Raw genomic sequence first — 12,233 nt, 5'->3', positions numbered from 1 at the left:
AGAAAGGGAATATTGAATGATCCCCAATGATCCATCGCATCTCCCAAAAACGTTTTCAACATACATCTGTAAAATGATAGTCTAGAAACTAAAGCTTTGGTTGTCTTCTTCTCAGGCTTCCATGTCTTCTCCCTGGACCTCCTCAATGTCCACCTTTTGAACATCAGACTCTGAGGCCTCATCTTCACTGTCACTTTCCACCCTTGTTGGGATAGCTCGTTGTCAGGCTCAAAAAGCCTCAAATTTGCCCGGATGGCCACCAACCCTTGTATTGGTCAGCCTGTTACGTGCTTTGGTGTTTGTGTTCCCAAACAAGGACCAGTTGCGCTCTGAGGCGGCTGATGTTGGTGGGATTTGGAGGATGATGGAGGCAACAGGGGAAAGAGCCTCAGATCCACAAAGTCCCTTCCAGCAGGTGGCTGATGAGATTTGTTGGCACGACTGCCATATTGCATCTCCATCCCAAAGCCCTTGCTTTAAAAGTGTACTTCGCCAGACTGCCAAGAACCTTGCCTTCATCCAGGCCAAGGTGGCGAGACACGGTAGTGATGACACCATAGGCCTTGTTGATTTCTGCACCAGACAGGATGCTCTTGCCAGCATACTTGGGGTCCAACAAGTACGCTGCGGCGTGTATGGGCTTCAGGCAGAAGTCTTCACGCTTTTTGATGTATTTCAGAACTGCAATTACTTCTGCTTGGAGCAACAGTAAAGTGGGCAGGGCAGTACGGATTTCTTCTCTTACATCTGCAATCAGAGTCTGAACATCAGACAGGATGGTATTGTCTACCTCAATCCGTGCAATGGCTACTGCTATAGGTTTCAGGAGTTTCAGGCTGCTTACCACTCTCTCCCAAAATGCATCATCCAGTAGGATCCTCTTGAAGGGGCTGTCCATATCAGCAGACTGTGATATGGCCATTTTGGGGAGACTCCTTCCCCTCCAGGAGATTGTCAAACATGATGACAACACCACCCCAATAGGTGTTGCTAGGCAGCTTCAATGTGGTGCTCTTATTCTTCTCACTTTGCTTGGTGAGGTAGATTGCTGCTATAACTTGATGACCCTTCACATACCTAACCATTTCCTTGGCTCTCTTGTAGAGTATATCCATTGTTTTCAGTGCCATGATGTCCTTGAGCAGCAGATTCAATGTATGAGCAGTACAGCCAATGGTTGTGATGTGAAGGTAGGACTCCTCTACTTTAGACCAAGCATTCATGTTCGCAGCGTTGTCTGTCACCAGTGCAAATACCTTCTGTGGTCCAAGGTCATTGATGACTGCCTTCAGCTCATCTGCAATGTAGAGACCGGTGTGTCTGTTGTCCCTTGTGTCTGTGCTATTGTAGAAAACTGGTTGAGGGGTGGAGATTATGTAGTTAATTATTCCTTGCCCACGAACATTCAACCATCCATCAGAGATGATTGCAGTACAGTCTGCTTTCTCTATGATTTGCTTGACCTTCACTTAAACTCTGTTGAACTCTGCATCTAGAAAATGAGTAGATAAATCATGTCTGGTTGGAGGGGTGTATGCTGGGTGAAGAACATTCAGAAATCTCTTCCGATGCACATTGCCTGTGAGCATCAGAGGTGAACCAGTTGCATACACAGCTCGAGCAAGACATTCTGCATTTCTCTGACTACGTTCCTCCATTGAGTCAAAAAACTTCTGATTCCAGGAGGACCATGAGCTGTTGCTATCGATAAGATGTCTGATTCATCATTTTCACCCTGAATAAAAGTAGAGGGACTTTTGTCAGAGGTTGCTTGTTGTGAGCGCTGAGGGAACTTTATACACTTGGCCAGATGATTCTGCACCTTTGTTGCATTCTTCAAATATGATTTTATCACAGTATTTGCAAATGTACACAGCTTTTCCTTCAACATTAACTGCAGTGAAATGTCTCCACACATCTGATAGTGCCCGTGGCATTCTCCTGTAAAGATGAGAAAAAAACAAGTAAAAATAAAATACAATTCCATGTACAGATAAATAGTTAAGCAATTAGATTAAACAACTACTTTGTAAGATAAATGTTTTAAAATGAAACATATATTGAAATAGGGGAATTAACACTCCTCAGTTAGCAGGCTCAAGCAAATGGTAGCAAAAACTAACTAGCAGAAGTTGTTAACAAGTTAGAAATGATTTAAACACACTTTGCTGTAGGCTACTATTTACTAGTTAACAAAAAAATCATGTATGTCATATATATTCATCCCACCCAGTATTGTAATCAAAACTTACCAGAAAGCATGTAGTTCTTGGCTCAGACAGTGTAGTAGTGTGGGCTCAATAGCATCTCATTAGTGTGCAAGATCTTGAGAATCAGCTGTACATGTGATGGAAGAATGCACTGTGCATGCAGAGGGTTGCAATTCCATTGAATTGGGGATAGTTTAACCAAAATATGCCACAAGACCTAGAATTGCCTTGTGTATCCCACAAAAAAAGGTTCACTGTTATAAGCTAACTGTTTGGATGAATTTAAGCTAAATTCAAAAAATTCCCAGGCTTAACTTCCCATGGATAATTTCCGGAAATTTCCGACCCTTTGCAACCCTAGTAGCAACACAACATAGCATCAGCACATGGTAGCAGCACAAAACATGGTACAAACATGATTGGGCACAGACAACTGCACAAAGGGCAAGAAGGTAGAGACAATACATCACACAAAGCAGCCACAACTGTCAGTAAGAGTGTCCATGATTTAGTCTTTGAATGAAGAGATTGAGATAAAACTGTCCAGTTTTAGTGTTTGTTACAGCTCGTACCAGTCGCTAGCTGCAGTGAACTGAAAAGAGGAGCGACCCAGGGATGTGTGTGCTTTGGGGACCTTTAACAGAATGTGACTGGCAGAACGGGTGTTGTATGTGGAGGATGAGGGCTGCAATAGATATCTCAGATAGGGGGGAGTGAGGCCTAAGAGAGTTTTATAAATATGCATCAACCAGCGGGCGGGAGCATTGGTGGCAAATCTGATGGCCAAATGGTAAAGAACATATAGGCGCTCGAGAGCACCCTTACCTGCCGATCTATAAATGATGTCTCCGTGATCTAGCATGGGTAGGATGGTCATCTGAATCCGGGTTAGTTTGGCAGCTGAGGTGAAAGAGTAGCGATTACGATAGAGGAAATCAAGTTTAGATTTAACTTTAGCCTGCAGCTTTGATATGTGCTGAGAGAAGGACAGTGTACCATCTAGCCATATTCCCAAGTATATATACTCCCCTGTGGGGAGAGGCTACCCTCTCAATCCACATCAAGATGGTTTAAACTATAAAAACATTGACAGAATGTTGCTCAATTGGCGGAATTGTTTCTTATTGCTAAATTCTGCATACCAGTTCTAGCATGCTCTCCAGTGTGGATTAGTTTAGGCTACATGAGAAGGATGGGTCTATATGTGGTGCTATCTGCTGTTATCATTGCAGAGGTTAACGTGCATGTTTTAGTTCTCTGGGCTCTGTTTCACCAGAGATATCCCCTCTCTCCAACGGTCGATCTGAGCCTCATGGGGAGTTGACCTAGACTGCTCTAGGGATGCGTCCCAAATGGCACCCTATTTCCTACATAGTGCACTACTTTTGACATTGGCCCTGGTCAAAAATAGTGTACTATATAGGGAATCTATACAAGATGATACCCTGAGCTGTAAACAAAGATACTGTTCAGGAAGTTTGGGAGGAGTCTAGATTATTAGAGGGACTGGCATTGCTGCCTTTGGGTTGGATCATGTTTAACTGTCAATTTCATTAGTGCACATCAAACTATAGAAAAACTTTTTGCAATGGAAAAAGAAGTTCAGGGAGATCCCTTTTTCAGTCCATTTTCTTCTGTTTGGTGTCTACTAGTGAATATGACCCTGATGTCTCCCTTTTGGATTTCGTATTTTATCAAAGCAGCAGCTATTCTTCCTAGGGTCCGCATAAAACATGACATAATATCTAGATAACATTTAAAGGGAAATGGAAACACTAGGCTTTAGATCACTAGCTAACTCTAACTGTAAATCGCCATATTGGCATTGTTATATCACTGGCTGAATCCCAAAAATGGCTGAAAGACCTGAACTCTGCGTGCATTATTGTGCTAAATTTGCTGGTGTCAAACCATATATGAAAACATGATGCATATTTTGAAAGCTGAGAAACAGCCCTTTCAATTAAATGGTAATCAGTCAATAAAAACACCTATGAAAATGTGTATTTTATGCAAAAATCAACAACAAAAAATCCCAAACAACTGCCATTTACTCAACTTCCTAATGAAGATAGAGAATAAAATAAGAGCATATTGAGTTTTCCTTATTTAGTAAGGATGGAAAATAGTAATACCTTTTACTGTGAATGAGTTATAGCTGTTTTAATGAATTCTATGGAATGTTCCGTTATCAGACGCATATCTGCATCAAATTACAAATGGCATTTAGTCTCACATATGATAAGGAAAGAGATACACAAGTAATATAATATGAATGAGTCAATAACTTTATTGATAGCACCCCATAGACCCAAATTTAACCAGGCAAGTCAGTTAAGAACAAATTCTTATTTACAATGACGGCCTACCCTGGCCAAACCCTAACCAGGACGACGCTGGGCCAATTGTGCGCCGCCCTATGGGACTCCCATTCCCTCCTCACTCACTCACTCACTCACTCACTCACTCACTCACTCACTCACTCACTCACTCACTCACTCACTCACTCACTCACTCACTCACTCACTCAGCAACAGCCTACTCCATTGTCTGATAGCACAGATCATCCATTATATTGACCAGATACTCTAGTGGCCGCTCTAACAATAAAAATAAATGTCTTAAAAAATGGAAGGCAGCCAGGAGGAGACAAGATCAGGTGGGACCATTCTAGCCAATGAGAGGGCATATATGTGTGTAAACAATGGGCACAACGGTTTCCACTAGTAACCACAGCTAGGGCTGGGTGATATGGCCAAAATATCAATCACATTATTATTTTAATTTTTGACGTTATTTGGTGGTGTTTTATGTTTTGAATAATAAAAGTTCCATAATTGTTTTACATGTAGACAATGCCAAAAATAAATGCAAAACTGTTTCTGGATGCTCAACACAAAAAATACAATCAATGTTAATGTCTTTTTTGAGTTTCTTCAGGTAATGATTTGCAGGGTAATACTTATGGATAATTCTGAAAGAGACCTCTTTGACCTTGTTAACATTAAAGTATTTGTGTGGTAATAAACATACTTTTCCCCAACAGATATTAGTGACCAATGTATTCCAGTAATTTGTGACATAAGGAATGGATACAATATTCCTTTGAAATAAAGCACGTATAGATCTGTTGTTCTGAGGGAGCAAGGAGAAACATATTTTCCCTATTGGAGAGTCAACTTGATTAAGCGAGGGTAGGTCAAGAAGTTGAGGTCTGGCTACACCTCTAAATAACATGAGAGTTCCAGATGGAATAGCATCAAAGACTATGGCGAACTCTAGGTGTTACAGGGATATTGTAATGAGATGAAAATTCCTCATAATTGAGTAACAATCCTTCTGCATTAAAAAGTTGACTCACCAGCAGGATATGATTATTGAACCAGTTCTTAAAAAATAAAGACTTGTTTCTATACAAAATGTCCTTATTGTTCCAAATGAAATACCTATGTGGGGAAAAATCATGTTTATATATTAATGACCACGCTAAGAATACTTGTCTTTGAAAAACAGATACTTTTGCAGTAATATTATCAATGTTATAGTTACAAAGTAACATAAAATTGAGGCCACCAAAACAGGAGAAAATATAATGAGGAATGAAATTCCAAATTGAATTTGGATTCTTTAAGAAATGTTTAGCCCAATTTATCTTAAAAGTATTATTCAAAGTAGGAAAATCTAAAAAATTGAGACCACCATATTCATATGATATGATAAGGACAGATTTCCTAATATAATGTGTACGATTTTTCCAGATGAAGTTGAAAAGCACCTGGTCAACCGCTTTATCTATTTTGTGGTCAAGACGTAGGGCCTGGGATGCATAAGTAAGTCTGGAGATACCTTCAGCTTTAGAAAGCAATACTCGACCTTTCAAGAATAAATCCCTCTGCAACCAATGGTTCAACTTATTTTTGTTTTTTTCAATAATAGGTATAATATTTAATGAGCATCTTTCCTGTTGATCCTTAGATATGGTAATCCCAAGGTATGTTACTTTCTCCTTGACTGGAATATTGCATGTAGAGGTGAGTCAACAGTCTTTAACAGCAAACAATTCACACTTATTAAGGTTTAGGCAAAGACCAGATGCTTTGGAAAATATATTTATCACATCGACTGCTCTAGGAATCTGGTCAGCATCTTTCAAAAAGAGGGTTGTGTCATCTGCAAGTTGACTTATGATAATATCTCTGTCAGCAATAGAGATCCCTTTTATATCGCTGGATTTAACAGCACTTGTAAGAAGTTGGGTTTCAAGCAGGGAGAGGTAAGGTGAAATTTGGCAACCTTGCCTAATTCCTATTTTCAAATCAAATCTAGGAGAAGTGCCATGCTTTAATTTAATTGAACCGTTCCCATTCATATAAAGTTTTAATAGTACTACAAAATAATTCCCCAAAACCAAATTTCTCAAGGGAGAGAAATAGAAACTCATGTTCCACTGTATCGAAGGCTTTATAAAAGTCTAAGAATACAATAAAACTATCTTCGAAAATTAAATCAGAATAGTCAATAAGGTCTAACACCAGTCGGATATTATTAGATATATGTCTATTTCTCATGAAGCCAGATTGGGTCTCTTCTATAACTGAGTCCAATACTGCCTTCATTCTTTTTGCAAATATAGTGGATAATATTTTGTAGTCATTATTGAGCAGACAGATTGGATGCCAATTATCAAGTAGAAGCAAGTCTTTCTTGGGCTTAGGGGTTAATGTAATCAGACCTTGAGTCAAACTGGGAGGGAGAGCATTATTTACAATGCTTTCAGAAAAGACCTCCAACAGAAATGGGATCAACTGTTGAGAAAAAGTTTTGTAAAACTCAGCAGATATACCATCAGTCCCAGGAGACTTATTATTTTGAAGGTGTTCAATAGAATAAATTATCTCTTCAACTATAATAGGTAATAGGGTCATCACAGTGTTCCCTCTCAGTCTCCCCAATTGATTTCACATCCCCCAGAGAGTCAAAAAAAAGAGTTGAGGAAGCCGCACAATACTTAGAACTATACAAAATCCTGTAGAAGTTGCAACTAAAGTTAGAGATTAATTTGGTATCATCTGTGATGAGACCATTAATATTTAATTGTTGAATTGTATTTTTTTTAGTGGTATTTTCTAACCTGAAAAAACAAGATGAATTTTGTTCACCTTCCTCTAGCCACTTCTTCCTAGATCTGACAAAGGTTCCTCTGCTTTCAGTTTATACATATCATCCAACTTGTTTTGTAGCTCAAACAGAACAGACTTGTCCTCCTCTGAGAGACTTTCAACAGGCTTTTGAACAAGACAGGTGATCTTTGTAATTACACTTTCTTCTTCAGCTCTCTTTGTCTTGGCAAGAAAACTATATCCCATATTTTCTTAATTATTTTCGAACCTCATATTTAAAAAGCTCCCAGTTATTACTGTATGAATTGTCATTTATAGCTTTGTTCCAAAAGTGTGTAATTAAATAGTTTATCTCCATCTTGACCAACTCATGTTTTAATATACTGTAGAGCTATTAAGCTTCCAGTAGGATGCTCTGCCAAGGCCATTATCAGAGAGAAAAAGTTTAATGTCAATATAAATAGCTCTATGCTCAGTAAGGGGAGTGGCCAGGATGTTAACAGAAATACCCTGTTCATCAAACCATTTAGACACCAGCCAAACATCTGTGTGATTGTCTGGAGCGGGCCTCATTACTCCATGTGAAAGACTTGTCATTAGGAAACTTTACTCTCCAAATATCTATAATACCAAGCCTTTCCATAAACTGCCTCAAACTTGTATTCATAGAAGTGGACTGTCCCGGAGGCCATCTATCAATTAAATTATTCGGAGAAATATAAAATCCCCACCTACTATAAGTAAAGCATTTGGGAACTTGGTTAGCCAATGGAGAATACACTTTTCTAAAGATTCAAGTAAGTGATCATTTTCAAGTTTGGAATTGTAACATTAAATGTTGGTAATAATAATGATGATGCTGTTACAGTTGATAAGACAAAGAAAGTGACCAGAAGGGTCACAGTCGGAGTGCAAAATACTTCCATTGAAATGATTCTTTAGAGTGATAACTCCAGCAGAGAGTTCAGAACCATGAGAGAGCCATACATCATTACCCCACTGAGATCTCCAGAAGTTGACGTCGGTAGCAACTGAATGAGACTCTTGAAAAAAAAACATAAATCTATTTTATGCTGTTTCGCAAATAAAAATAATGCTTTGCACTTTACATTATTTCTTAACCCCCTAGCATTGAGTGAAACTATAGACAATGACAAAGTGGAATATAGAACAAATGATGAGCAAAACAAAAATCGAAAATCGAAAAAGAATGAAAGGTGTCACGTTCTGACCTTAGTTCCTTTTTTATGTCTTTATTTTAGTTTGGTCAGAGCGTGAGTTGGGGTGGGCATTCTATGTTGTTTTTCTATGTTTTGTTCTGTTGTTCTATTTCTATGTGTTTGGCCTAGTATGGTTCTCAATCAGAGGCAGGTGTCAGTCGTTGTCTCTGATTGGGAGCCATATTTAGGTAGCCTGTTTTCCTTTGTGTTTTGTGGGTGGTTGTTTCCTGTGTCTGTGTTTGCACCATACGGGACTGTTTCGATTTTCGTTTGTTCATTCACTTTGTTATTTTGTATTTTTATAGTGTTCAGTTTTATATATTAAAATGGACACTTACCACGCTGCACATTGGTCCGATATCTCTTACTCCTCATCAGAAGAAGAGGAAAGTCGTTACAAAAGAAAACCAGCGTTGCATACCATATACGTAGATATAAATGATTGAGTGAGAATAGTTTAGAATAACAAAGCTAACTGCCAGAACAAGAAACAGCAAAGAGCTTGCTCACTGCCTGTACTGCAGGTAAAAATATCAGAAGTGAGAGAACAAATAAAATAGTAAATATCCATTACTCCAGTAGTCCTGTGCAGTTAGAACGAAGGTTAAATCGCCTTAGAGCCGGGAGTGGGATCTGCTCACATCAGAGGTAGCTATCTAGGTAGCCTATTTTGACCACCAGGCACAGTCTATGACAGTCCTCAAGGAGGAAGGTTGATTTCGGATCCGTTGATGAAAGCGCGCCCTCCGATGAAGTAAGCCGCTTACCCTTCTTTTCGTGCTTTTTCCACAGCTGGCCAGAGTTTCTCTCCTTTCTCTGTCTGCTTTCGAGAGGTATTCAGCAAACCGCAGGTTGTTATCGCGTAGGAAAGTAGATTTCTTGGCTGCTTTCCAAATGGCATCCCTGTAGATCCGTGATGTGAACTGTAGAATGACACCTCTGGGCTTGGAGTCACCCTGCCTTCTCGTGCTGAGGCGATGTACAATGCCGACAACATCTGCTAGCTTAGCCTTCTCCACGGGTAGGATAGCTTGGCAGACTTTGATGGTCTCTTGCCGCACGTTCTCCCCATCTGCCTCGGGAACTCCATGCAGTCTCAGATTCCACCGTCTGGAGTAGCTTTCGAGTTCTGCGATTCTTCTTTGGCACAAGTTCTTCTTTCCCTCCTCCTTTTCGACACTTTTCGATGTGGGCGACCTTCTTCTTAACATCCTTGATTTCCATGCATGCAAAGTCAACTGTTTTTTTTAAGACCTCGATTTTCATTGCGTTGTCGCCAACCATTTTCTCTCTCATCGGACCTTGCATTGATGAGCCTGGAAAGAGTGGCGATAACATAATTATTTGCAGTGGCATCTGGGCTCAGTTCAAACATGCCTTTCTTGAAAGCTGAAGGTTTGCTTGGGGTTATAGGCAAAGAAGAAAAATCCTCGTCTGACACGGTAAGTGTCATAGAGTCTGTCAGGCCAGTATAGTTGTGGCAGTTGTCAATCAAAGCATTTACCTCCTGTGTAACGATATTGGATGATGCCTGAGCATTGCTAGCTGAGGAGTTAGCCAAAAGATTTCTCTTTCTGTCAGCGCGCTGTGACATTTTGGAAAATATCATCTTAAATTATCAATAACTTGGTGTTTTTAGCAAGCAAAGTATTAGTTTGGTAGTTCAAAATAATACACTTTTCATTATCTTTCAAAAGTTGATATGCAGAGCTCGGTAAGAAGCGTGCGTTCAAGCTGCCATCTTGGAACCTCTCATAAAAGCACTCCGAGTTTGGAGAACGCAAGTGAAGAGCTGCGCCTATGGTCAAATCAAATCAAAGTTTATTTGTCACGTGCGCCGAATACAACAGGTGTAGACTTTACAGTGAAATGCTTATTTACAGGCTCTAACCAATAGTGCAAAAAAGGTATTAGGTGAAAAATAAGTAAGAAAAGAAATAAAGCAACAGTTAAAAGACAGGCTATATACAGTAGCGAGGCTAAATACAGTAGCGAGGCTACATACAGACACTGGTTAGTCAGGCTGATTGAGGTAGTATGTACATGTAGATATGGTTAAAGTGACTATGCATATATGATGAACAGAGAGTAGCAGTAGCGTAAAAAAGGGGTTGGCGGGTGGTGGGTGGCGGGACACAATGCAGATAGCCCGGTTAGCCAATGTGCGGGAGCACTGGTTGGTCGACCCAATTGAGGTAGTATGTACATGAATGTATAGTTAAAGTGACTATGCATATATGATAAACAGAGAGTAGCAGCAGCGTAAAAAGAGGGGTTGGGGGGGGCACACAATGCAAATAGTCCGGGTAGCCATTTGATAGTCGAGGTAATATGTACATGTGTAGGTAGAGTTATTAAAGTGACTATGCATAGATAATAACAGAGTAGCAGCACTGTAAGAGAGGGGGGGGCGGCAGCAATGCAAATAGTCTGGGTAGCCATTTGATTAAATGTTCAGGAGTCTTATGGCTTGGAGGTAAAAACTGTTGAGAAGCCTTTTGTCCTAGACTTGGCACTCCGGTACCGCTTGCCATGCGGTAGTAGAGAACAATCTATGACTGGGGTCTTTGACAATTTTTAGTTTCCTGAGGGGGAATAGGCTTTGTTGTGCTCTCTTTACGACTGTCTTGGTGTGTTTGGACCATTCTAGTTTGTTGTTGATGTGGACACCAAGGAACTTGAAGCTCTCAACCTGCTTCACTACAGCCCCGTCGATGAGAATGGGGACGTGCTCGGTCCTCCTTTTCCTGTAGTCCTCAATCATCTCCTTAGTCTTGGTTACGTTGAGGGATAGGTTGTTATTCTGACACCACCCGGCCAGGTCTCTGACCTCCTCCCTATAGGCTGTCTCGTCGTTGTCTGTGATCAGGCCTACCACTGTTGTGTCGTCTGCAAACTTAATGATGGTGTTGGAGTCGTCTTCGCCAGAGTAATAATTCATTTAAAACTAATTCCAAATACAAGCTTCATAAGTAATTTGTTACATTCCAAAATACCTGTAGGCCTATGCTAGTAATTGTTGCCCCATTGCTGATGAGCTTGCAAAGTAAACGGTTCATATTATTGATCACCATTTTTTTTTTTGAGCTGTCTATTTATTTATTATGGCAATTCTCTAATTATAATTTGACGTTTGCACTGCACCCGATCCTTTAGCTGTACAGCAAAGCAGCAATCTGTTCACTAGTTTACCACTCAACCTCTGACAGTTTGCTGGTCCAATCAGATTGCAGAGTGTGCGTTTAACTAGCCAATCTGTTACAGGGTTTTTTTCAAGGGCGATGCTGCGGCCACTGTCTCTGGCTACGTGTAGAGTAATCCACGTAGACTCTGTGCCAACAAATGAGTGACAAAACTTTAAAAAACCTGGCCAGATAAGTTCAAGTTATCAGTCTCAAGTCAAAGTAAAGTCCCGAGTCTTGAGGCTCCAAGTCAAGTGTCTAGTTATTTAATTTGTTATTTAGTCGAGTCTCAAGTCATTGAATTTGTGACTCGAGGCAGACTTGAGTCCAATTCATGTGACTCGAATCTACAACGGTGTATCGAGTCTACAACGGTCGTTACTATGGCAATTCAAGATGGCACAACCACACCTCTAATAAAAATCCTAAAAATAGAGATGTTTCTATGTTAAATACACATTTAGCATTAGTGGATGGAATACATATCTTTGCTTAGCTTTA

General features: G+C 40.1%; 1 protein-coding gene across 2 annotated transcripts in view; it reads left to right on the top strand.

Moving 5' to 3' along the window:
• The window catches only part of LOC139559527 (integrin beta-1-like), a 48,185-nt gene that overhangs the window by 6,013 nt on the left and 29,939 nt on the right, over nucleotides 1-12,233 (top strand). Inside the window, exon 1 of one of the 2 annotated variants that reach the window (XM_071375601.1) lies at nucleotides 8,881-9,992. The exons of the other annotated variant lie outside the window; for it this stretch is intronic. Within the exon in view, the coding sequence (XP_071231702.1) occupies nucleotides 9,924-9,992 (69 nt within the window). The 5' untranslated portion in view covers nucleotides 8,881-9,923. Of the gene's footprint in view, nucleotides 1-8,880; nucleotides 9,993-12,233 lie in introns of those variants that run through there. 2 annotated transcript variants of the gene reach the window in all.

The sequence above is a fragment of the Salvelinus alpinus genome, chromosome 30 (genome assembly GCF_045679555.1).
Source record: "Salvelinus alpinus chromosome 30, SLU_Salpinus.1, whole genome shotgun sequence".
In the NCBI taxonomy this organism is placed as follows: domain Eukaryota; kingdom Metazoa; phylum Chordata; class Actinopteri; order Salmoniformes; family Salmonidae; genus Salvelinus; species Salvelinus alpinus.
The sequence above is the reverse complement of the archived record's forward strand: the minus strand, read 5'-3'. Positions and strand labels throughout refer to the sequence as shown.